The sequence below is a fragment of the Rana temporaria genome, chromosome 3, assembly GCF_905171775.1.
Source record: "Rana temporaria chromosome 3, aRanTem1.1, whole genome shotgun sequence".
In the NCBI taxonomy this organism is placed as follows: domain Eukaryota; kingdom Metazoa; phylum Chordata; class Amphibia; order Anura; family Ranidae; genus Rana; species Rana temporaria.
In genome coordinates, this window is record NC_053491.1 from 387,079,577 (window position 1) to 387,106,633 (window position 27,057).

At 46.7% G+C, this 27,057-nt stretch overlaps 1 protein-coding gene across 2 annotated transcripts in view; it reads left to right on the plus strand.

Moving 5' to 3' along the window:
- The first annotated feature begins 3,992 nt into the window (after nucleotides 1-3,992).
- KDM7A (lysine demethylase 7A) overlaps nucleotides 3,993-27,057 on the plus strand; it is a 121,445-nt gene continuing 98,380 nt past the window's right edge. The window contains exon 1 of one of the 2 annotated variants that reach the window (XM_040345744.1): nucleotides 3,993-4,162. In XM_040345744.1, the coding sequence (XP_040201678.1) occupies nucleotides 4,062-4,162 (101 nt within the window). In that variant the 5' untranslated portion in view covers nucleotides 3,993-4,061. The remainder of the gene's footprint in view (nucleotides 4,163-27,057) is intronic. The other variant, XM_040345745.1, reaches the window with a different exon arrangement.

The window sequence follows — 27,057 nt, forward strand, 5'->3', positions numbered from 1 at the left end:
GGACGCTACCAGACCCCTCAAGGTATGCCGTGGTAACTGGAACCAAGCAGTCTGTAGCAGATCCTTTAAAAGAGAAGTACAGTGGAACCTCGGATTACGAGCATAATCCGTTCCAGGAGAATGCTTGTAATCCAAAGTACTTGCATATCAAAGCGAGTTTCCCCATTGAAGTCAATGGAAACTAAAATAATTTGTTCTGCATTGACTTCAATAGCATGCAATACCGCATGTGGCCAGAGGTGGGGGGGCGCCACAGCCTCAGAAACACACGAAAAGTCCAAAGGACAGTTCGGCTGACCTCGGAAAGGCTTGGGAACTGAGTATTTCCAAGTCTTTCCGAGCATTTCCGAACGGCGCCCCCCCACCTCAGGCCAAATGCGGTACTGCACACCGCTGTGGCTTGAATCCTGCTCGTTTTGCAAGACAACATCCGCAAACCGAGTCAGGATTTTTAAAAATACAGTGCTCGTATTGCGAAAGGCTCGGTAACCGCATTACTCGCAATTTGCGGTTCCGCTGTATGGGGTTTGGCTTTTTTTCAAAATCACACTTACCTAGGTGAATGCTGCATCTGTCCAATGCTGAATTTGTGTCACGTACCTGGTAGTAGAGCCCAACGTGCAGGGAGCGGCCTCTCATAAACCTCTGGCTCAAGAACCCCTGGTAGAGTAGACAGGAGCCTGAGAGTGCAAAGGGGCACAAGTGCCTGGCAGGTAAGCTGGTGTAGAGGGCTGGATGCAGCAGCAGGGAGGTGTACTGTAGTCCAAAGCAGGATGCAGGCAGCAGTCTGAGAACTGTAGACAGTGGCACGGCACTCGTGGAATATTAGATTGGCAGGTGAGGACAGGCCTGGTCAAACACAGGCGGGCAGATCGGGTACAGGAGCAGAATCCAGAGAATAGTCAAAGTCCAGGCCAGGTCAGTTCATTAGGGAGGCAGCAATCAGGTTAGAAGGAAAAGCAAAAGCGAAGTCAGGGCAAGCCGAGATCAAAGACAGGCAGCAAGCAGGAGTAGTGAAGGGAGAGCCGGATCAGGTAACAAAGTCAGCAAACAGAATCACAGGTAGCAGGGGTCTCAGGAACACTGTAGACCGGACAGCAAGGCAGCAAGGTGTCTGATCTCTTTAAATAGCTTATTTTGGCGCCAAGTGCTGTCACAGCACGCGCGCCATTGCTCGTTTGCCGAACGGCTCATCCACGCACGGGCATTCTTCTGACACTGCTGTTGCTAGGCAGACTACCTGAAACGCCTTTCCTGACAATTTGTTTCTCGTCGGCTCTAACACTGAGAACCGAGCGATCAAACACTGCAGATCACTTGATTCTCAGGGCTCCCAGAGCAGAGAGCTTGTGACTGTCAGTCACTGCTTTGCCCCACCCACGCTCACTGGAGCTCTGGGCCGTGGAGGGGGTGAGAGGGGCCAGCTCAGACGTTTGCTTATATTATATTAACCAATTTTATATGTGTAGCGCTCACCCCCGGAGGAGCCGCTGATTAGTTTGGGATCGGCATATTGAGTTACCTTCTTGGCTTGGTCTAGGGGTGACATCCAAGAGTGTAGATGAAGAGCAAGTGTGCAGACACGAAATGAGTTTTCAATGCTTTATTCCAAGGCCCAACATGGCCAACATCAACATGGCACACAATAGAGAAAGGTTGATGAGCATAGAGAAACTTTAGTATCAGGCCTTGGATACGAAAAAGAGCAAGCCTGCTTTTAGCAATAGTGTAACTCAGTTCGTCGCCACCCCGATCAGGGTGGGTAAAGTGCCCCCGGAGAGACGACTATCACAGGCCTGGCAGCCGGAGCGCCACTTAAAGATCACCCAGCAAGTCGCTGGGGCCCCTCTCAATGTTAGGGTGAGGCTCCGCATGGTGTACAACCTCATTGAAGCAGGCCATGGTGGGGCCCATGGATGCGCGTACCCTGAAGGTGGATACCGCACATGGAACTCGGGCCCCCGCACAGAACAGAACCCAATGGCGGTTGCCACAGGTATATCTCCCCCCAGCATGCCCAACGAGGGCAGAACTCCTCTGATTGGCTGCTGGGGAAAGTGGGTCGGTCAGAACCCCTCTAGCGCCAACTGCCGCCCAGGGGTGACAACGCACCCCCGGAGCGCAGACCGACCCACAGGACAAACTCTGAAATTGGCAACAACCCAAATTTCCACAAATTGTGAATGGGAGTAAACTAACCCTCCCATTCCCCATCAACTTCGGCACAGCGCCCACACTGAAAGCAAGGGGGCGCTACATATGGTTAAACAACAAGTGCTTTTTTTTTTATAATAATAATAATACTTTTAGGCCCCATTCATACCTGTGTGACACAACATGTTTGCTGCGCAGCAACATAGGGCAGGATGGGCTGCCCTATGTGTGACAAACACGCCAAAGTAGCTCCTGCACCTTTTGTGGCAGTGAGCCTGGCGTGTTTCTTTACCTGACTGCTACCCACGTTTGGTGCGCCATTAGGAAATAATGGAGGCACAGGCAAAATGCGTGCTTTGGCACTTTGTTTGTGCGTTTCCAGGAACGTGTGCAGAAATGCGCACTTCTGAATTCATTCCCAGAATGCAAAGGTGTGATCGCAGCCTTAGGCCCCTTTCACACTGCCGGAACATTATAAACTGACAGGCGGACCTAAACAGGCGCTCCATGCTTGTCTATGGAGCATCGGATGCCAGCGGTGACCATGTCCGGATTGGGTGCGATCTGATGCTATCCGTTTTCGTCCGATCTCTCCATAGACAAGCAGCGGCGCTGGACAAGCCCCTCCCCGCTCAGTGAGCAGAGAGGGACCTGTCCTGTCATCCGCTGTTCAGCGGAGATCAACGGACAGCTCTACTGCTGAGCTGGCGGGCGCCGCTGTTGGATCCGTCCCCGTGTGTAAGGGGCCTTAAAGTGTTACTAAACCCAGGACTCTGCATTCACTATATGTGGTCTCCCACAGTACACAGAACATGGAAATGCATTATTTTTGTAAATATAAACTGATAAATACCTTTTCTCATTAGCAGTATATAGAAGTCTTGCAATTTCTATCAGTGTCTGGTTAAAGCTTGTAGGAGGGGTTTTCATTCTCACACGATTGTCCAATGAGAATGCAGGTCCCCTACCCTCTGTCTGGACAGTGCTGATTGGCCCTGTGCTGATCACATGCACACTCTCTTATCCTCCCTTCTAGATTGTAAACTCTAATGAGCAGGGCCCTCTGATTCCTCCTGTATTGTCACTGTACTGTGTGCCCTCATGTTGTAAAGCACTGCACAAACTGTTGGTGCTATAAAAACATTGTATAATAATAATAATACACACCAAACTGAGCATGTGCAGAGTGCCCCCTAAGGCTCTGTAGACATCGGCTATTTTTGGAGACACTGGAAGAAAGGGAGGATCAGAGAAGACGGGATCAGGCAGCCTTTTTACACAATGCAGAGGATCAACCCCTTAGGAACCGTAGTGAGTATAACACGCATGCTTTACTGTATATACAGACTGATTTTACTGTTGTAGGTTTAATAACACTTTAAGCTGGATTTCCAAGATAACAATGGGTAATGATTGAAAATGAAAAGTTTCTGCTGTTTTTTGCTTGTAGACAGGTACTCTTCCATCCGGAGCAGTGTGTATGTTGTAGTATTGGTGATGAATAGCTGATGACAGGGTCACACTTCCTCCTCTCTCCGTACGCTGTCTGCAGAGAGATCACATTAAACCACACGTTCATTCATAATTACTGCTGCGTACCCTTTAAGTGGAGACGTCAGGAGGCTCGGCTATTTCCGGAACTCTTCGGAAAAAAAAGAAAAAAAAAAACCTCCGAGGCGATTGCCCCTTTCGGTTATCACTAACCAGGCTCGCCGGCCGGCCACGCCTACGGGACGAGCGAGCGTCCAATCGGAAGGCAGGAGCTAGGGCAGAGTGAGTGTGTGTGTAATTGCACGGGGGACGAGGTGGGCGGGGGAAATGAGAGAAGATCCGGCACATGCGCAGTGACTCCCTCCCCCGCTCCGTGCTGTGTGTGTGATGTCTGGGCTGGAGAGTGGATTTTAAAGATGGCCGGAGCGGCTCCCGTCTACTGTGTCTGCCGGCAGCCTTACGATGTGAGCCGGTTCATGATCGAGTGCGACATCTGCAAGGACTGGTTCCACAGCAGGTGAGCGGGGGGCTGGGGCTGCCGGTGGGCCCTGGGAGAGGGGACGGAGGAGGGGGGAGCTGCCCGGAGACTGCTGGGACAGGGAGGATCATAACAATAAGGTGGTCTGGGGCAATGGAGTGAAGTCCGGGCCGCAGACACACTTCAAGGGACTGTCCGCCTTCACTCGCTGTCCTCCCCCCGGGACCCCGCTGTGATTGGAGATCTGCAACTTATTCGGGGGTCCTAGAAATAGTGGGGGGCACACATGTCACCCCCACCCCAAACTAGTCACGTGTTCAGGGGGTCAGGTGCCAAGCAAAAAGGGGGTGACCTGGACACAGTCACGGGTTCTGTCCATTTTGGGGGTCACCTGTCACCCCCAAAAGTTGTCACCTATATCACTGCCCCCCCAAAGTGACATGATGGGTCCATCCACATTGGGGACCCTCAAAGTGCTGCCCCTTTACCAGCTATTTCACATCACAGGGGTCCCCCAAAAGTGCCTGGGTAGGTCATGGCTCCCCAAAAGTGCTAACCTACCCCAATAGTATGGTCATGTTAGGGGGTCACAGCTGCCCACCACCCTGATAGCTGACCTTCTGGACAGGCACACCCCATAATATCGGAGGCACCCCAATTTATTTTGACCAACTGGGGTTATAGCCCCTCCAAACATTAACTTGTTGGGTATCATCTTATCTGAAAAGGTACTTCCATGCCAAGGTCATAGCCCCCAGTTTTAACTGACCCCCAAACTATTGACAAGTGTGGTCATGCCAGGGTCTAATGAACCGCTCCCCAAGATAGGGGACCTCTTAGGGGCACCCCAAACTATTGCCCAATATCTACCCCCAAAAATGCCCATAATACCCTCAAATTACACCGCTGTTAGGCGTTAACTTGCCCAATTCTAACCCCAAAAAGTGTGGACATGCCAGGGTCTAACACCCCCCCCCCACTTAATATAAACGCTGTCGGGGGCACCCCAAACCTATGCAATAAAATTCAGCATACCCCCAAACTGTTGGCACACGCAGTGTTAAGCTTTAAATTACCCAATCCTAACCCCCCAAAAAGGTCTCATCACCCCACTTCCCCAAGATAATTGACATCGGGTGGGGGGGAACCCTAAATTATTGGGTCACATCCCCAACGTCACACCAAAAATGCTGCAAATATTGATTCTCCCAGATTTCTGACACCTCTGAAGTGCTTGATGCCCCCCGTATCCAAACAGTGTCCCCAACACCCCAGTCTGTAACCCCCCCCCCCCAAGTAATCATTACGGAGCTCAAATGTGCCCCCCCCCCCCCCAAGTCCTAGCTGGTAGTGAGCAGCCCATAACTCCAAAACTTTTCCCCTCCCCCTCCAAACAAAAACCCACGTGTCCTGGGCCGATGTGTATGTGATTGGCATGTTCCGGCTGTCAGTGCGGCTCATTGTACACACCGATCACATCTGCCGGCCGATCCGATCTGCAGGACAATGGATCTCCTCCTCCGATCACCCCATTGGCTGTCACTGACAACAAAGAGGTGACCCCGCTGTGTGCAATGGCCGGACGGTGTCACCAGACTTGTGGAAACTTTGCTGTCTCCGTGTTATGATGGGAGGGGGGGACATTAAACAAAGGATGTGTGATCGCTCCCCTCTCCCCCGTACGGTACGATCGCACGGTGTCCCCGGTTATCATTGTGTGTGGGGCGCTCTCCAGCTTTGTTTCCAGTCATCAGGCCGGGTGATGTGCTCAGACGCCGGAGGGGGGAGAAGGAGGGGGATGTGAGTGTACAAGGAGGAGGAGGGGGGGGGGGTGATTGACAGCATGGCTCCGAGGACATTTAAATCCTCCCATTCAGCTGCGCGCTCTCTGCTGCCCCCCGCGGCCACACGCTGCAACTGCACCCCGAGGTGACAATTCTTGTTCTCTGGATTGAGGAAAACACTTTGTTTTGTACGGTGACCTCAATCCGTGTCCTGCTCTGCCTCTGTTCTTCCTCTGCGACAAGAAAAACAAACATTACTGCCCCCATTTAATGGAAAAACCTTTATCTGCACATCTGTATTTTATCGGATTTTGTTTGTGCTTTTGGGGCTTTTTGTTTTGTTTTTGTGTTTTTGTTTGTATCTACTATTGTTATATAATTATATACGTTACTGTTGATTGTCCACCCTTTGATCATAAATCTTTTCTGTACATCTGTCCTTTCTAATTTGGTTCATACTTTTTGGGGTCTTACTGTTTTTTTTGTTTTTTTTGGTATTTGTTTTGCTCTGGTTGTTTAGCTGTATCTGCTGCTATTATAAAAAGTTTGCCTTGATTTTCCTCCCTTTGATGGCAAATCTGCACGTGTATACTCCTTTTTTTTCTTTTTGTGCATTTTGGGTTTTGTTTTGCTAAGGTTGTTTTTGTGTTGCTTGGCTTTATCTGCTAGTATAACAAAAATAAACATACTTTTTGTTGATTTTTTTCAATTTGATTGCAAATTGCTCTGTATGTTTGTGCTTTTTGTTGATTTTTTTTCTTTTGGCCCTGGTTGTTCAGCTGTGTGTGTGATAGATAATAAATAAATAAAAAATATATATATATATATATATATATATATATATATATATATATATATATATATTATATATTCTCTATTTCTCAAATGTTTTCCCTCTTGATTGTAAATAGTCTTTATCCATACAGCGGTATTTTCTAATTGCGTTTTTGTTTTGCATGTGTTTGGCTGTGTCTATTAGGCTGCATTCACACTGTAATGCGGCGTATTTTGCCGCGATTTGTTTAACTTTTTTTTTCACAAATTATTTCCATTGCTGTCTATGCCGAAAGCCGCCTGAAAAAAAGGGTTCGGGACTTGTTTTCAGGCGTACGGCGTTCGGCGTGAGATGTGAACCATCTCATAGACAGCAATGGAAATTCGCCCCTCCAGTGGCACGAGTGTCGCGCTTCAGGCGTATATACGCCGAGGTGTGAATGCAGCCTTAGTTTATCTCAAGTCAAAACTTTTGTTGTATTGGTTAGACTAGAAGAGCATGGGCGCTCCAACTGCCAGTCCCCGCATTCTTCTTCTGCCTTTGGGAATCATGTTTGTAGCTGTCAGCGGCATGCAATGCCTCATGGGACTTGTAGTTCTGAAACAGCTGGGTGGCTGCAGGTTGACCACCCAATGGGTTATAGACCAAGGGGATTAGAGGGCCAGTTCTTAGGTTGGGTTTTTTTTTTTTTTTTGCTATCTGTACCCATTGGGGAGATTTCTCTACAGTCCTTGTTCTAGAGGCACGACAGGAAATAGAAGGAAATTGGTCCAAAGTAATGAGAATTTGCCTCTTGGTTTTCACCAACACAAGTGTCCCCATCGGAAGATAACTATCACCTTTTTGTTCCTATGACAACTGCTGGATTTGGAATTGAACCTCTTCTTCTTTTTTTTTTTTTTTCTTTTACTACAAGGACAATAGTGATTAAGATAGATGAGATTCACCAGCGGGGTCACAGACCGCAACAAAAACAGGACACTCCCCATGCTATCGTAAAGTGATTTTTTATATATACCGTATTTATCGCGGTATAACACGCTCTGGCGTATACCGCGCACCCCCAAAGTGGCCCCCAATCCTGTGGGAAAAAAAGATTTTTTGTTGTTTTGTACTTACAGTTTTGATGTCTTGCGCGGCGTCCATCTTCGGCGGGTCCGGTGTCCATCTTCGGCGGGTCCGGTGTCCATCTTCGGCGGCGTCCTTCGGCGGCGTCCTCCCGCTCGTTTCCCGCCACGACTTTGAATACTGCGCCCGCATATAGCGAGCGCAGTACACTCGTGAATCTTCGGGCAGGCTCGGGCGCCTCTCGCACTGACGTCCTGTACGCTCAGGACGTCAGTACGAGAGGCGCCGAGACTGGCCGAAGATTCACGAGTGTACTGCGCTCGCTATATGCGGGCGCAGTATTCAAACTCATGGCGGGAAATCGGGTATCGGCGTATACTGCGCACCCACGATTTTGCCCTGATTTTCAGGGCAAAATAGTGCGCGGTATACGCCGATAAATACGGTATATATATAATTTTTTTTTTTAAATAACAGTCATACTTGCCTCCACTGTGTAGTTTGTTTTGCAGTGTGGTCCCCGATCATTGTTTTTCTGGGGTCCCCGGCAGCACTCGTGGCTCCTCCTCGCATTTGTAAACCCCCTGGGAGAAACGCTCTCCCTGGGGGTTACCGTGAGTGTGCTCCCAAGTACAGCATTTGCAGGCATGAACAAACAGTCATTGATTTGATTGACGGCAGCGGGAGCCAATGGCTGTGTTGCTATCAATCTATCCAATCAAGTGCCGAGAGGGTCTGCCCGTCTATGCCCAGGGAACGAACCGGCTCAGGGGGAGGCTAGCGGGCCTCTGTCAATAGGACACACTTAACCCCTTTTAGCGCCCCCTAGTGGTTAACCCCTTCACTGCCATTGTCATTTTCACAGTAATCGGTGCATTTCTATAGCACTTTTTGCTGTGAAAATGACAATGGTCACAAAAATGTGTCAAGTGTCCGATGTGTCCGCCATAATGTCGCAGTCCCGAAAAAGATCGCTGCCATTACTAGTAAAAAAAAAATATTAATCTTTAACCATCCCCTATTTTGTAAACGCTATAACTTTTGCACAAACCAATCAATAAACACTTATTGCGATTTTTTTTTTTTTTTTTTTTTTTTTTTTTTTTTTTTACCAAAAATATGTAGAATACGAATTGGCCTAAACTGAGGGGGAAAAAAAATGTGTAAACCCAGTTGTCTGTTTACACCCATCTACAGTGGGTGTAGAAAAGAATCGCCGCCCTTTATAAAAACAAATTTTGTTGCTTTGCAGTTTGAAATGAAGACAGTTTTTGATTTATCCCCCTGTATTAACATGTCAGGAAAAACATGAAAAAATCAAACAGAATCACTGCGTTGGAAAAAGGATTACCCCCTCCTAAAATGGCTTGTAAACTCAATCGGGTATAGCTAATCACCTTCTCAATGACACACCAAGCCATTTGACTTTCAACTGTGATTAGCTGTGGTCATTTTGATTAGCTCAGCATGAAAAGAGCTTTCCTGGAGCATTTGAGTCTCTGGTAGTGCAAATGAAGCAAACAATCAACTATGGGTGGTAAGGCACTGTCAAAAGATCTCCGGGAAAAAGTTGTGAACAGGCACAAGTCAGGCGATGGATACAAAAAAACAAGTCGAATGCTTTATCAATGTCTAGAAACAGAGAAGTTTTAAGAAGTGGAAGGTATTTGGCACAACACAGACCCTCCCTGGATTAGGACGTTACCCCAAACTGGATGAATGAGCCAGGAGGAAAGTGGTCAGTCTACCAAGAGGCCTACAACAACTCCTGAAGCCATTGCAGGAATTTATGACAGAGTGGTCATTGCGTGCAAGTGACAACAATATCACAAATACTCCACAAATGTGGCTTGTATAGGATGGTTGCCAGGAAAAAAACACTCGTGTGTGTGTGAGGCGCTCAGGCTGTATGGAAATTAAGTTCTGGTGGGTGCTGGCCAGGAAGGGAGCTCGTCTGTGCTCCAAGCAATAGTAGATAGGGATGGGTGTCCCGGGAGCCGCACATCAAGTAGAGGCTGCTGTTTAATAGTGAATGACCCTTTCAAGGCCACACCCCTAACATGTTTTTCTCCGCCCACCAGAGCGTACTCATGGGGACTTACTCACTTGGATGTTATAAGTTGCGCTGAGTAAACACAGCTGGATAAAACCAAAATTGTGTCTGTCCTAATTTCAAGCTGCAAAGCATCAAGATGCAATTTATTTTAAAGGAAGGGGTGATTCTTTTCTATACCCACTGTACCTCCCATCCGGTCTGCTAAAAACAAACCAAAGGTGATCCGTTCTCCATGTAGGTAGATCGTAGGTAGTCTGATGTAAGCAGACAGTCCACTTACCCCCAGCCGCCCTTAGAGCAGAGCAGGCTTTGTCCGTGTCTGATCTGCAGAAACTGGAGTGGACGTGGACCTTTCATCTGCCCGCTCTGCTCTATGATCTGCAGAAACTTGAGCGCACATGGACCTTTCATCTGCCCGCTCTGCTCTATGATCTGCAAAAACTTGAGCGGACATGGACCTGTCATCTGCCCGCTCTGCTCTATGATCTGCAGAAACTTGAGGGGACATGGACCTTTCATCTGCCCGCTCTGCTCTATGATCTGCAGAAACTGAGCAGACATGGACCTGTCTGCCCGCTCTGCTCTATGATCTGCAGAAATTGAGCGGACATGGACCTGTCATCTGCCCGCTCTGCTCTATGATCTGCAAAAACTTGAGCGGACATGGACCTGTCATCTGCCCGCTCTGCTCTATGATCTGCAGAAACTTGAGGGGACATGGACCTTTCATCTGCCCGCTCTGCTCTATGATCTGCAGAAACTGAGCAGACATGGACCTGTCTGCCCGCTCTGCTCTATGATCTGCAGAAATTGAGCGGACATGGACCTGTCATCTGCCCGCTCTGCTCTATGATCTGCAGAAACTTGAGCGGACATGGACCTTTCATCTGCCCGCTCTACTCTATGATCTGCAGAAACTGGAGTGGACGTGGACCTTTCATCTGCCCGCTCTGCTCTATGATCTGCAGAAACTTGAGCGCACATGGACCTTTCATCTGCCCGCTCTGCTCTATGATCTGCAAAAACTTGAGCGGACATGGACCTGTCATCTGCCCGCTCTGCTCTATGATCTGCAGAAACTTGAGGGGACATGGACCTTTCATCTGCCCGCTCTGCTCTATGATCTGCAGAAACTGAGCAGACATGGACCTGTCTGCCCGCTCTGCTCTATGATCTGCAGAAATTGAGCGGACATGGACCTGTCATCTGCCCGCTCTGCTCTATGATCTGCAGAAACTTGAGCGGACATGGACCTGTCATCTGCCCGCTCTGCTCTATGATCTGCAGAAACTGTGTGGACATGGACCTGTCATCTGCCCGCTCTGCTCTATGATCTGCAGAAACTGTGTGGACATGGACCTGTCATCTGCCCGCTCTGCTCTATGATCTGCAGAAACTGTGTGGACATGGACCTGTCATCTATCCACTCTGCTCTGATCTGCAGGAACTTGAGCGGACATGGACCTGTCTGCCCGCTCTGCTCTATGATCTGCAGAAACCTGAGTGGACATGGACCCGTCATCTGCCCGCTCTGCTCTATGATCTGCAGAAACCTGAGTGGACATGGACCTGTCATCTGCCCGCTCTATGATCTGCAAAAACTGAGTGGACATGGACCTTTCATCTGCCCGTTCTGCACACACTGGTGATCAGAATGGAGTCCGCCCCGTGTGACAGGTCAAAGAATGCCCAGAGTTTAGGCTTCAACAAAGCAATATTTTGGCTAACCCATACAGACTTTGAGCTGAACATTTGTTTGACGTGCAGACCCAGACCATCAGTGCTGTAAACCAACTAAGCGCTTAGCTGCCATGCTGTCACAGCTCTTGTGAATTCCCCCCCCCCCCAACACAGCCCCCCCCCCCCCAACACAGCCCCCCCCCCCCCCCCCCGCCATATAGACAGTATTGCATTGCTCTGCATTCAAATAGCCATTTAGACTGCTAATCAGAGCCCCTCATGTGCAGCGGTTGCTGTGTGTGTGTGCGCGCATTGATTGTCTGTGTAAACGGCACTTGGAATTAATTGCTGTGTAAATATTTAGCAAGCTTGCAAAATGACATCTTATAGGAAATGTGCATTTACATAATGTTCCACCTGCTGAGACTCCAACTTTTTTTTTTCTTTCTTTACTATTTTCTGTTTTTATCCTAAAAACCTCATTACCAATTAATTGTTAAAGCCAAAAGCAATCATCTGATTACCGATTTTACTTGAGGCACAAAATGGCCTTGATGGTTAAACGGAGCTCCACCCTAAAGTGGAACTCCCGCTGATCAGAACACTCCCCCCTCCGGTGTCACATTTGACACCTTTCAGGGGGGGAGCGGGGTGCAGATACCTGTCTAAAGACAGATATTTGCACCCACTTCCGGCCACACAGTCTCAGGCAGACAGTACACAGTGGGAGCCAATCGACAGGCGTAGCGCGACTCGCGAATGCGCCGTAGGGAACCGGGCAGTGCAGCCGGAGGGCTTCACTTCCTGGTTCCCTTAGCGAGGATGGCGGGGGGCAGCAGAGTGACGAGCGATCGCTCGTCCTCTGCTGCGGACGGCGCTGGACTCCAGGACAGGCAAGTGTCCTAATATTAAAAGTCAGCAGCTGCAGTATTTGTTAGTTCTAGCATTCAGAGCCCACCAGAAAGGTATAAAATCAGAACTTCACTCTCCCAAACTACTTTGATTGTTTTTAAAGAGGAAGTAAACACTGATGCCTCTTTATTCCCCAGCAAAGTAAAAGCATAATGGGCTAGTATAGATCGCATACTATGCCGTTATGTGGCACTTGCCTGCAAACAAAGCCTAAGATGTCCCCGTCAGAGGCTGCATCCATCTTCGTCCCACTTCCTTCTGAGGCTGCAGACTCTAGCTCTGTGACTGGCCAGAGTTGCGGGACGTCACTCCCGCGCATGCGCGTGGGAGACACCAGTCACGGCACTCGCTAGTGAAGAAACTGCACGTACAGAGTAAATATCTCCTGAACGGCGCACGTTTAGAAGATATTTACTGTACCTATAGGTAAGCAATAGGCTTAAAATGGAGGTCTACAACCACTTTAATTATTTTGCTTCTAGCATTTGTAAATACACAGGAAAGTGTGGTGTGTGTGTGTGTGTGTGTGTGTTTTTCCCTGCAGAATAAATACTGGCCTAAACTGAATACATCGTTATTTATATTAAATTTTTAAGGAAAGTAAAAAAAAAAAAAAAAATATATATATATATATATATATATATATATATATATATATATATATATATATATATATATATATATATATATATATATATATATATATATATATATATATATATATATATAATCAAAATTGTCAGTCTTTATAGCATAAAAAACGCAGAGGTGATCAAATGCCACCAAAAGAAAGCGCTATTTGTGGGTCAAAAACGGACATCCATTTTGTTGAGTACAGCGTCGCACGATTATCAGTTAAAGCGACGCAGTGCCATATCGCAAAAAATAGCCTGGTCATTAAGGCGGTAAATCCTGCTGGGGCTGAAGTGGTTAAAGCGGTTGTATGCCCCAAAAAAAAAAACCTGTAAGGCAAAGGCATAATGAGCTAGTAACTATGCGCCACCCGGTCATCGCTGAGGGAGCTGACATGTTCCCTCTGTTTCTTCCAGCCCACTCACAGCACCGGTGCCACGATGACGTCACTCCTGCACATTGGAGCCCTCCGTTCTGGCAAGTGCCGGATCTTCGCTGCGCATGCGCTGCTGACATCAGCGGCTGCATGCAAGGTGAATATCTTAAACGTACAAGTTTAGGAGAAATTTATTTTGCCTACAGGTAAGTCTTATTATAGGCTTACCTGTTTGTAAAAATTACCACCCGGACAATCAACTGCTTTAAAGGATATCGCCACCTTCACACCAAAAAATAAAATGTGACTGCTGCCCAATGAGTCTCTTATTCGTCATTGCCGTCTCATGACCAGTGGCCCGGAGCCTGTGCAAATATTCTTCTACACAGCTTCCAGGGCTGTGTACAAATGTTTCAGGTGTATGGCGATGTGACTGTGGGCGGCGTGGTGGATGAAGTTACACAGGACAGATGGGTGCACAAGTGATGGCAACAGTGAAGAGGCTGTTAGGTGGGTCTTAATGGTGCCAACAGTGAATGGGCCGACAAAAGCCCAGGCGCCAGGACACAATTTCTAGTTGCCATGGCCACCTAGCGCCTGGGCTTTGTCAAGCCTTGTTTTAAGAAACGGATTGATTTTGTAATCATTGGTGGAGTCAAATCAACATTTGCGTTCGACTGAAGTGAAAAGAAAATATGAAGGAGCAGGAGGAGAAAACTTCTCGAATGAGCAAATTTCCAACAGTTCCGTTTTTCTGCACAAAATACATGTACAGTGTTTTTCATGTATTCCAATGGCTCAAGTTCACACCATGCAGTCCGTTTCCGGTCAGTTTCTGCATGGTGTGAAGTTGAACTAGAGCCATTGGAATTTTTAGTGCAGAAAAACAGCGCACAGAACTGCATCTGGTGTGAACTGGCCCTAAATGTTTTTCATTCAAGAAAGCCCATTCATTCAAAAACTTAAATGTTAAAAGCAAACTTTTCTTAAAGTGGATGTAAGCCCACTCTCATCCTTTCTAAACTACTGCCATGGTGCTGATCTATAAGGATATACATGCCTCCTGCATGTATCCTTACCTGTCAATTGTCTCCCCTCTGTTTTAAGAACTGAAAAACTGCAGATTCTGTGGGTGGGTCTGTTGTCTGGAGCTCTGTGGGTAGAGATGTGATGTCAGTAGACTCCCCGCCCACCTCTACACTCTCCTTGTCAACATGCATTTTTTCCTTTGTATTCCTTACACTGAATTCTGCTATGATCACCAACATCCAGTCAAAATCCAGAAAAGTAACAACATGACTTCAGAAAAGGAGTGGGGGCAGAATTAAAAAATAATGCCCGTCTCCAGGCTAGTGCATGAGATATGTAAATAACCTGTCACTCACAGCAATGGGGCGCAACGGACTAAGGTTTTTCTCTGTTTTATTTCACTGAACAATAAGAGGATAAGTGAAATTGGGGTGAGCAATTGTAGTACAGCAGAGGAGCCTGTACAACTGTAGGCCTGAGTTTGGCTTTAATGTGTGTTTTGTAGGTAAAGGTTAGAACACCCGTCAGGTTGTTTTCTGTCCAGTTGGGAGAGATTTCCCTTTTATGTAATATCCTGGAAAGACAACAGGAAGTGAGAGGAAGTCTCTACAAAGCAAGGGGGAATCTTACAGTTGTTGCTAGAGCAGGTGTCCCCATTGAAAGATTTCCCCTCACCTCTGCTGACTGTAAATCCTTGGATTTTCATTCGCTTTTTGTCTCAGTGACAATGGTCACCAGGACAAATTGAATATCCTCAGCCTGGGACACAGACAGCAATAAAACCTGGCAGATACTTTTACTTTAATGTAACGCTTCCTAGTCCTGGGTTTATGACTGTTGGAGACAAAGAGATGCCATAAACTGAGGGGTTTTGTTACTTTTCCTTCTGGATGGCACTGGTGTTATGTTAGGTGGCCACTTGAGATGCAAAGTGTGCATAGCAAAGGTCTTCCCCATTAGTCGTCCCAACCCCCCCCCCCCCCCCCCCGGGATTTTTGACAGTGCTGTTATGGGGCTAACAATGGTGAACCAAGTGGGATTGACCCAAAAATTTCAACTTGGCCAGTTTTGCCTATGGTTCTACTTTACCCACTTGCCAACTGCAACATGTATTTATGTTGTGGTTTTCAAAGTGGTTTATCGTGATTGTGGCTGAAGATATTGGCTACAGTCCCGGTATTTTTTCTTTTTTCAGCTGACTGGTTTTCCAAATGTTCCGAGTGGCGATGGGGAAGCCGCTCACCTGTGTGTGTTGGGCTTACCGTTTCCACTGGCTCGCCCGAGAAACGATCTGACGGTGCAGCCGGCTGGTCTCAAAGGCAATTAAAGACCAGATCATCGCCTATATGACCTTGGAGGCCCGTCGTCATGTCACTTCCTGTCCAGGGTGAAAGTAAACCTTTTTTTTTTTGCTTTTAGAAGTAAAGGAGAGATTTGATATCTTTTTGACACCAGATCTCCCCATGAAGAGGACCTGTCATCCTTATTTCTAGTACAAGGGATGTTTACTTTTCTTGTAATAGGAATAAGTGATTTAAAAAAGGAGCATGGGAGTGACTTTTACATTATCAGCTGATGCACTTGCAGTGTTCTAATGAGGAAAGTTGCAGGATCTGCATCCCTTTAGAAGTGTTGAACCATTAGATAGCAGCTCACCAAAAATGACATTTCTACTGCAGGGGATGCCTAAAATCTGACCTGAATCTTGGTGTAGACTTCTAGAAAAATCAGTGAGCCAATCGCACAAGCAGGAAATTGCATTTCTGGGGAAGTCCTGTACACCAACTGTGTATAGAAGGCCTAAAACTTGCCATAGAAAATGACAGTGCTGTAGGTTGAAGAGTAAAGGTAATTTTTGAGCACAAATGTGGTGGCCTGATTTGTTGTCCATTCATACTTCCTCCAGCCCCATAAGCGAAGGTGTGTCTTTTGGTACAGATGTGTGGCTGGAGAAATAGTTTATAGGAGCATCACATCCACAGTTCGGTGCTTTTGCGAATCCTAAGACCCCTTTCACACTGGGGCGTTTTTCAGGCACTTTAGCGTTAAAAAAGACAACATATGCATTTTTTTTTTTTTTTAATTGATGTGGGTGTATTTTCTTGCATAAGGTCTAATATGCCTTTTAATGGTAAGTCCAGTGTTTCTGCCTGATTACATCATAAACTGCCTACTTCAGCTCTTAGAGGCAATTAGTACGCTCTCCATGTCGGGGTCCCTTGTGGTAAACTATTACCTGTCAGTGATGCATGCTCGAGGGAGGCAAAGCTGCGTGTACTTTGCAGATCAGCCCGAGTTTATCCTTTGGTAACCGTTTTATGTCTCCTTCCGGCTGCCAAGTGTTGGTCAACATTTTTTTTTTTTTTGGCGCAACTCCCAGGTGCAAAAATTCTGTCCCAAATGTCTTCTCTTCCAGGCATTGTCTGTACACTACCTCGCAGGATTAGATGGGATAATTAATTTTCAGATTGAATCCCGAGCCGTCCGTCAGACAAAAAGCTGGGAAGACGGATGGTGACAGAGGTTTGTTTGCTTGACGGATAGACCTTAAATCCGCTATTAATAGCCTGGGACCAAGGAGGACTCCTGTGCTTCGGGGAAAAATTCACACCTCTGCTTGTTAGCAGAACTTCCTGCATCTGAAGAACACGGAGACTTCTGTCATTGGCTGGATGGCATTGAAGACTTTTTGTGTAATTGGCTGGATGCTGTCGGACTTATCGGTTTGAATGTTTCGGTTTTGCGTGCAATTCCTGAAAGCTTTTTTTTTTTCCCGTATATATGAATAGCAGTGCACATGATTAAAGCCTGTGTCCAAGAAAATACTTATTATTCATAATTAAAATGTATAAATCTTCCTATATGAAACAGACGGGATCTTAGCCATATATGGACGATGCGGAATCACTGGCAAAATCGCAGCAATTCCAGTTCGTGATGAACACAAAAGGCGATTGGCACTTCAAATGCGGCGTAATAAAATGCGTGATAATCATGTAAAATCGCTCCTGGCTTAAGGCCAAAATTTGGTCCCTGAGCTTCTTTAGAATAGTTCAAGTAAATGAGCTGCCCAATTCACTATTTGCATTTCCATGTAAGAATCGCGCTAGCATAATGCGTGTTGTTAAGGGGGCCTTCATACCCGTGTGCTATGACTCTCTTGCTACAACACCTCAAATACGGTTTTGGCATCATTTCTGTCAGTGAGTCTGGTTCACAAATAATTGTTGCTTCAAGGAAAATTTAGGTCCGGTACATTGAGCTGTCAGAAAAAAGTGAAGAGTGAGCATTTTTTTTTAAAACAATGTGATTGTATTTTGTGACCCTATTGGAAACATTTTCAACCACTTTCTGTTCTATCAGGCTGTGTTGTATTGCCCATGTGCTGATGGTGAGCAGAGGTATGACCTTATCAATATACTGCTGATTCTTTATTGCCAAATCAGCAGATTGGGAATGTGTGTAGATGAGGGCTTTTTTTTTTTTTTTCGTTGCCCACCCCTCCCGCCCCCTCGCAGACACCCCTTTTCTGGGGGTGGCCAGTCAAGTTGGTATTGCTTTAGTGTATGACTTGTAGTGATCTTTCTCGCTTTGCTGAATTGTATTTTATAATAGGGACTGGGTGTACACTGAAGACTGAATGATGGTTCAATAAGCATGATTGTGCCAGTGCAAGTAATGATTCTCAGCACTGGTGTCAGTGGGTGAAATGGTGTACCCCCCCCCCCCCCCCAATACATTGGTGGGATTAATGGTAACCCCCCACCCCGGCATTGGTGTCAGTGAGAGTAATGGTACCCACCCCAGCATTGGTGTCAGTGGTACCCATCCCTGCATTTGGTGTCGGTGGCATTGGATTTGAACCTCCTCCTTTGGTGGTCAGTGGCAGTGAAATTTTTCCCCTTCCAGCATTAGTGGTCAGTGGCAGTTCCTCTTGCATTGTTTTCCTACCATAGCATCTGCACATATGTTTCCAATTCTCTCCCGGGGTGACAGTCAGAACTACAGTTGTACTTTCGGGTGACTGTCAGTCTGCCTACAATTACCATCATCTTGGTGCTGGAATGCAATAGGTGTTCTAGTGCCTGGCACCCTGCTGTTGTTCTACAATCCAAGTGTCCTGGGTTCTGTGGGGTGGGATCCACAATCCTTGATGCCTGCCAATTATGCAAGTGCTAGTACCCATCTCCTCTTTGTCTTGACCAATCTGTACTGTTCCTGCCTGTGCCACCTGGATCACAGGATTGACATATGCTTGGGCGGGTAGAACGTTTCAAAAATGTGTACTGTCTTCAACTGTGCCTTTGTTTGCCTGGAGTTCATCTACCTTGTTGGTTCAAGTAAGGGAGATGTTTTGTGTGGGTTGTGCACAATGCAGACAGGTACAACATTCGCTTTTTTTTTTTAAGTCACAAGTCCCAGCATGCTTTACGTTGGAGGGAGCGGATAAGGCCGCAGTCCTCCCGCAGAGACTTCTCAAGTACCTTGCTTAATGTGTAATTTTCCTTGGCAGTAATGAACAGATCTTTCCTCGCTGGGTCGTTACAGCTCTTAACCCCATCTCCGCACTGCCAAACAGGTGGTGTGAACGAGTCGTAACCTAATCCGCTCTGCTTGGCGAGTGTGCAGGCCTGTCGGAGCACTGCAAGTTCCCACAGCGTGCTGTACACAGGGATTCAAAGGGCTGTTAAAGGGAAAATATACCGTGCTGGGTATACAATGGGTACTAGTACCTGAAGCTGGGTCAAGTCTCCAAACCAGGTAGTCTCTGTGCCAAAAAAGATAAAAAAAATAAAAAAACTGGAACAAGTGCCTATTCTTTTAATCCTTTTCAAGAACTAGTTACCAGTCCTTTGGATATGGTGACATTGGTTTTTTATTTTTTCTGGTTTTATGCTCCCTTTATTTTCAGCTGGTGATCCAGCCAGTGACACACTTCTTAAAGGGGTTGTAAAGGTACAATTTTTCTTTTCCTAAATAACTTCCTCTACCTTAGTGCAGTCCTCCTTCACTTACCTCATCCTTCCATTTTGCTTTTAAATTTCCTTATTTCTTCTGAGAAATCCTCACTTCCTGTTCTTCTGTCTGTAACTCCACACAGTAATGCAAGGCTTTCTCCCTGGTGTGGAGTGTTGTGCTCGCCCCGTCCTTTGGACTACCGGAGAGTCAGAACGCCCATTAACACACAGCTCCTTTCTCTATCTGCAAAGTAGAGAGCATCCTGACTCTCCTGTAGTCCAAGGGAGGGGGAGCACGACACTCCACACCAGGGAGAAAGCCTTGCATTACTGTGTGGAGTTAGACAGAACAGCAGGAAGTGAGTATTTCTCAGAAGAAATAAGGACATTTAAAAGCAAAATGGAAGGATGAGGTAAGTGAAGGAGGACTGCACTAAGGAAAAGGAAGCTATTTATGAAAAAAAATTGTAACTTTTCAACCCCTTTAACTTGACGTGACAATGCTCGCTTAGCCCTCGTTCACACCAGTGCGACTTGTCATGCAATTTGACTGTTCCAAATTGCATGACAATTCGCATCCTATTGTCTGTAATGGAACTGTTGAAATCGGTGCGACTGCGGTGCCGCACAGATTTGAAAAAAAGGTTCCTGCACTATTTTATGTTCAGGTGCGACTTGCATAGACGCCTGTGCAGGAAGTTGTACTGATGTCTGGTGAGTCGCACCTGAAATCGTACTGACCTGTGGCTTTGAAATCGTGATACGTCAAGGGAAGAAAAACGATTTCAAAGTCTCATTCTGTGTGAACGAGGGCTCACTGTACTGCATCTGTGGAGCAGCAGTGTTGTTAAAACTGAATTCAGCTACTTTTGTAAAAATTGAAGGCACACTTGGGTAAGTCCAAGGAGGAACATTAATCCTAGAGCTCTATTATTTAGGCCTCATGCACACAGGACGTTTAAAAAAATGCCAGCTTTGCTGCCAGAAAAAAGCAGCGTTAAAAACGGGCTATTGGTAAAGTTTTTTTGAATAGCGTTTATGGGTGTTTTTTTTTTCCAGTAAAAACACTCCCTAATGTATCTTTAACCACTTGACCACTGGGCACGTAAACCCACTTAATAACCAGACCAATTTTCAGCTTTCGGTGCTCTCACAATTTGAATGACAATTACTCAGTCATACAACACTGTACCCAAATTAAATTTTCGTCCTTTTTTTCCACACAAATAGAGCTTTCTTTTGGTGGTATTTAATCACCGTTGGGTTTTTTATTTTTTCCGCTATAAGAGAAAAAAGACTAAAAATTCGAAAAAAAAAAGAATTTTTCTTTGTTTCTGTTATAAAATTTAGCACATTTCGTATTTTTTCTTCATTCTTTTGCATAAATGTGAAAGATGAAGTTACGCCGAGTAAATAGATACCCAACATGTCACCCTTCAAAATTGCACACGCTCGTGGAATGGTGCCAAACTTCGCTACTTAAAAATCCCCATATGCAACGTTGCAGGGTAAGTGGTGGGGTATTGCAGGGTAAGTGGTGGGGTATTGCAGGGTAAGTGGTGGGGTATTGCAGGGTAAGTGGTGGGGTATTGCAGGGTAAGTGGTGGGGTATTGCAGGGTAAGTGGTGGGGTATTGCAGGGTAAGTGGTGGGGTATTGCAGGGTAAGTGTGGGGCACGGATGGCTGAGCAGGGATGGATGGCTGGCTGGATCTGTGACTGCATTTGTCACAGATCCAGCCCACAGCACTTGTGCTGCATCCGCTCTTTCCCCCCCCCCCCTCTCCTGTCACACTGTACCGTTCGGTACAGAGAGGGGAGGGAGGAACCGGCGTCATCACATGACGCCGGTTTGTTTACAAGTGATCGCGCCGTCATTGGACGGAGCGATCACGTGGTAAACCGCCGCTATCGGCGGCGATGTACCGTGACATTCTCGTGGGCGGTCACGGACATTCTCGTGTGCGCGCCCCAGAGGGCGATTCTGGGAGGACGTCCATGGACATCCTCCCAGAGTTAAGCGACCGCCTTGTAGACGTATATCGTCTATAGGGCGGTTAGTAACTGGTTAAACTTGGGAATTTGACTTTGTCAGGAGGAGTCAATTCCCCTAGTACAGGCTTCTTGCACTTCAAAACTCTCTTCCCCTTGGTGTGTCTAATTACTCTGTGCTGAGCAAGCTCCTCCACACCCTCACCTCACTTCTCCATATAATCTTTTTAAATGTAGCTGACAAAATACACTTTTCCCCACCGCTTTGTTCTCCTTGAATGAGAAAAGAACAAGTTTGTTTAAAGGGAATCTGTGGTTTACATGTAATTGTTTGCAACCTAAATAAGACCTGTGATGAAATGCTGGAGCACATCCCCAGGCAAATAAAAACACCCTTTTATCTCTATTATGCATTCATTAAAATAAGCTACTTTGCACATACAGGGCGAAATGACAGGTTCTCTTAAAAGATAGAAAAAAATCTTCCTCTACCCAGTGAAAACTCTGCTGCTTTATCAGTGCTTGGGTGATGCTGTACTTCCAGGTATAAGGGAACATATGGCATGGAGCTTGCACAGAGATTGGACAAAGTGGCGGAGGGACGTGGCAGTAGAGTGTAGCGTGTGTGTTTGTCCTTTGACTTGGTCGTTTTGCTTTGGATGAAATGAATAAGAATTGACCTGATCAAACAAGCAAAGTGTGTTGCATGAGAGAGGAATGAATTGTTTGGTGCACGCTGATCTTCCTGTTCTGGGTACATCAGAGATGACTGAGGCCTTGGATATGAAGCAGATTTCTTCTTTCAGCCTGAAAAGGATTTTTTTTTTTTATTTCTTTCCCCTTTGTTCTCCTGGGGTGGGATGGTGGAGTCTGACTTAAAAGGCATTTTCACAGTTGTCCTAACAAACGCTGCCCCTGAAAGTGGCCTGATAGAGGCCTTCCCTCCTGAAACAACTGGTTTTCTAGCACTGGGGGAAAGTCTGAAGGGCCGACTTGAAGGAACATCAAAGGGTTGACTTGAGAGAGCAATTTAGGTCAGCGCTCCCATCCCCCGCACCTTATGTTACCGAAGGGAAAAAGGACGCACGTCTCTTCCCTGGTCACAATAACCAGTGCAGGCGCTCGGTACTGTACTCGCTGCTGTGCATTAATCTGATATCGTGCCAGATGGGGCGCTCATGAATTATTAGCACACATCAGTGCCTATTGCTTTTTTCAAGAGCTGCCGTGACATATCCTAATTGTGTGAAAGGACTTCTGTAATTTAGTGTGGGCATGCCGTGTGGGGCCTGGGGGCAGCCATGTTGTGCGTGGCACCAGTGCTTGTACTGTTAAAGCTGACCTCCAGGCAAACTTGTACACAAATGAAATGCATTTAATCGATCTATTTTACCTCATCCATCCATCCAATCCTGAGACTGCTAGAGCCAGGTGGACGAGGCCACTTCCTTAAAGCCGAGCTCCACCCAAACGGAGAAGCTTCCCTTCGCACTCACATTTGGCACTTTTGGGGGAGCGGGTACCTGGTTTTGACAGATACCTGCTTCCACTTCCTGGTAAGATCACACAGCAATCTGTCATGTCTGGCCCCTCCTCCTTCTCCTGCTGCTTCCTGGGATCTGTATGTCCCAGAAGACAGCTGAACCATTCAGACAGCGCATCGCGACTCGCACGATCTGCTGTGGGTATCCATGTTCTTAAAGCGGGAGTTCACCCAATTATGTTTTTTTTTCTCTTTTCCCCTTAGATGGATGCTCGCTGTGTCTAGGGGAATCGGCTAGTTGTTTTAAAATATGAGCCGTACTTACCGTTTTCGAGCTGCATCTTCTTCCGTCACTTCCGGGTATGGGTCTTCGGGAGCGGGCGTTCCTTCTTGATTGACAGTCTTCCGAGAGGCTTCCGACGGTCGCATCCATCGCGTCACTAGTAGCCGAAAGAAGCCGAACGTTGGTGCGGCTCTATACTGCGCCTGCGCACCGACCTTCGGCTTCTTTCGGAAAATCGTGACGCGATGGATGCGACCGTCGGAAGCCTCACGGAAGACTGTCAATCAAAATAGGAACGCCCAGTCCCGCAGCCCATACCCGGAAGCGGCGGAGAAGATGCATCTCGTAAACGGTAAGTACAGCTCATATTTTAAAACAAATAGCCGATTCCCCTAGATAAAACGAGCATCCATCTAAGGGGAAAAAGTGTCCTGTGCGTATGAACCTCCGCTTTAACACCCAAACGCATGACAAAACGCAGTTTGATTGCATGGGTGTAAACACCCTTACAATGCAATTCAGGTGCAGGAGAAAAAAAAGGTCCCGCACCATTTTGGTGCGGATGCGATTTCAGCCATGCAAAATGTATGGCTGTTATCGCACCACACAGACATTGCATGGGATGTGCATAAGAATGTGGTCTGATTCCGGTGCGGACCGCGTGGTGTTTTCCCCCACACCAGTGTGAACTTGGTCTAAGAGTTTACAAACACGAAGGAAGAGGTGGAGAGTGACTACCTTCTGGATTACAGCAATACTGAGAGAGGCAGGGATGAGTGATGGATGTCGATGTTCAGTGATCAGTAGAAGATCCACACCTGCTTGTTAAACACCAATTGGAAGCATCACTCTGACATCAGCAGGTCATTAAACCTCATAGGCAGGTGAAGTGTCCCTGTCACCCTTCCACAGCTGTTCCCTTATCCAATATCCAGCCCATCACAATGACCATACATCACCCCTGTATGTGATGTCACCAATTCACCCCACATGTCTTCTGGTCAGAGCCATTTTAGATTATGATCTGAGCTTAAAGGGGTTGTAAAGGTTTTTTTCCCAAATGGCTTCCTTTATCTTGGTGCAGCCCTCCTTCACTTGCCTCATCCTTTGATTTTGCTTTTAAATGTTATTTCTTCTGAGAAATTCTCACTTCCTGTTCTTCTGTCTGTAACTACACACAGTAATGCAAGGCTTTCTCCCTGCTGTGGACTGTCGTGCTCGCCCCCTCCCTTGGACTACAGTAGAGTCAGGACGTTCTCTACTTTGCAGATAAAGGAGCTGTTAGTGGGTGTCCTGACTCTCCTGTTATCCAAGGGAGGGGGCGAGCACGACACTCCACACCAGGGAGAAAGCCTTGCATTACTGTGTGGAGTTACAGACAGAAGAACAGGAAGTGAGGATTTCTCAGAAGAAATAAGGACATTTAAAAGCAAAATGGAAGGATGAGGTAAGTGAAGGAGGACTGCACTAAGGTAAAGGAAGCTATTTGGGGGGGAAAAAAAATTGTACTTTTACAACCCCTTTAACCACTTAAGGACCGGACCAATATGCAGCTAAATGACCCAAGGGGTTTTTACAATTCGGCACTGCGTCGCTTTAACAGACAATTGCGCGGTCGTGCGACGTGGCTCCCAAACAAAATTGGCGTCCTTTTTTCCCCACAAATAGAGCTTTCTTTTGGTGGTATTTGATCACCTCTGCGGTTTTTATTTTTTGCGCTATAAACAAAAATAGAGCGACAATTTTGAAAAAAATGCAATATTTTTTCCTTTTTGCTATAATAAATATCCCCCAAAAAACGTATTCTTCTACATATTTTTGGTAAAAAAAATCGCAATAAGCGTTTATCGATTGGTTTGCGCAAAATTTATAGCATTTACAAAATAGGGGATAGTTTTTAATGCATTTTTATAAATATTTTTTTTTTTTTTACTAATAGCGGCGATCAGCGATTTTTTTTTTTTTCGTGACTGCGACATTATGGCGGACACATCGGACAATTTTGACACATTTTTGGGACCATTGTCATTTTCACAGCAAAAAATGCATTTAAATTGCATTGTTTATTGTGAAAATGACAGTTGCAGTTTGGGAGTTAACCACAGGGGGCGCTGTAGGAGTTAGGGTTCACTTTGTGTGTGTTTACAACTGTAGGGGGGTGTGGCTGTAGGTCTGACGTCATCGATCGAGTCTCCCTATAAAAGGGATGACACGATCGATGCAGCGCCACAGTGAAGCACGGGGAAGCCGTGTTTACATACGGCTCTCCCCGTTCTTCAGCTCCGGGGAGCGATCGCGACGGAGCGGCTATAAACGAATAGCCGCGCCGTCGTCCCGGATCGCTCCCCGAGGGGATCCGACCGCCGCATGTAGCGGGGGGGGGCCCGATCGGACCCCCGACCCACGTCTAGGCAGGCACGTACAGGTACGTTGATGTGCCTGTCCGTGCCATTCTGCCGACGTATATCTACATGAGGCGGTCGGGAAGTGGTTAAAGCAGATTCCAGCGGGAGCTGGAGGTGCTAAATTCCCAGCGTTTTTTCTTCTGTATGTGTTCTAATGGAAAGATTTCCCTTTACTTCCTGCAAGGAAGAGTGAGGATATCTCTGCAAAGTGAGAGCAGTGTCCTCTTAGATGTAACACTTTTTTTTTTAAATAGGCATCCCCATTGAACGATTAACCTTCACCTGCCCACACAAGTTTCCTGTGAATGAATGAACTACAAGTACTGTCGGCCATTGCAGCTGACGTCTTGTACTTTTCAATGAACTGCGAGGGTGCAGGTGAGTATTTTTGTAGTTCATTGATCTTCCTTCTCTCAAGTAAGGCTGACCATAGACGGTGGAAGAAATTTGCACAATTCCCCCATCTACACAGACAGTGCTGACAAGGGAATTGACAATTGTGTTCTCCTGGTGGTGGTCGACGGGGGAAGCCGTCCCCACCAGGAGAAGACATTGGTTATTGCTATAGCAGATATTTGCGATAGTCGGAAGCAAATCCAGCAGGCTGGTTATACCCAAGTTGATGGATCGACTTTGTACATTCGGCATGCCCAATAACAGTTTGAATCTGACGCCGGCTCCTGTTGAACCGTGTTTGGCCGGCTTGTCTGACTCCCTGTATCGAAGGTACAGGCAGACCGCTATCCTGAGAGTCTGCAGGAGTCGGACATTGCACCCATGATCTGCTGATCCGTGGGTGCAAAGCTCTGCTAGATTCTCTGGGGATTTTTTTTTTTTATGTTCATCTCTTGTTTGCTTTCACCATGTTGGATGGTTCTCCAATGGTGTGCAGCGATAGCTTTGATGATCAGCATCAAAGCTTTTACACTGTGCAGAAGATAGCACCTTACCTCTGGAGGGACATGGAGAGATCTTTATCTGTACCCCATAGTCTGGGCCTATATCATGCCGTATCTACTGTTTTGGCTGCTCAGCATCTAGGCCTGTGTTGAGGCTGGTTAAATGCACACTCTTCTCATGTTCTGCTCTAAGCAGTGTTGATGGAGCAACCCTCCCTGCTAGATATTGTATTCAGACAGCCACAGCAGTGATTGCTCCCGCAGCTGTCAGAATACCCAAACAGGGATTATCTGGCTGTCAGTTTGGCTCAGTGGTGGTGTGTCCATAAAGGGCGCACGGGTACTGCCCCCTCTCTCCTGCCACCTGTCTATCACCATAGATAGATTCATGCATTGCATGCATGGTATTTTTTGGAAGCACCTGATTAGAGCTGTAGGCATCGAAAAAGGTGAACAGCAGGCGCTATGCTGGGCGTTCGCTGTTCATTTAGCTGTGTGTTAGGTGAATGAATCGCTTGCCTAACACTGGACCCCATCTTAGCCAATCAGGTGCTCAGGTCTGTTACCTGTCACCTGATTGGCTGAAACGACACACGCTGTGAT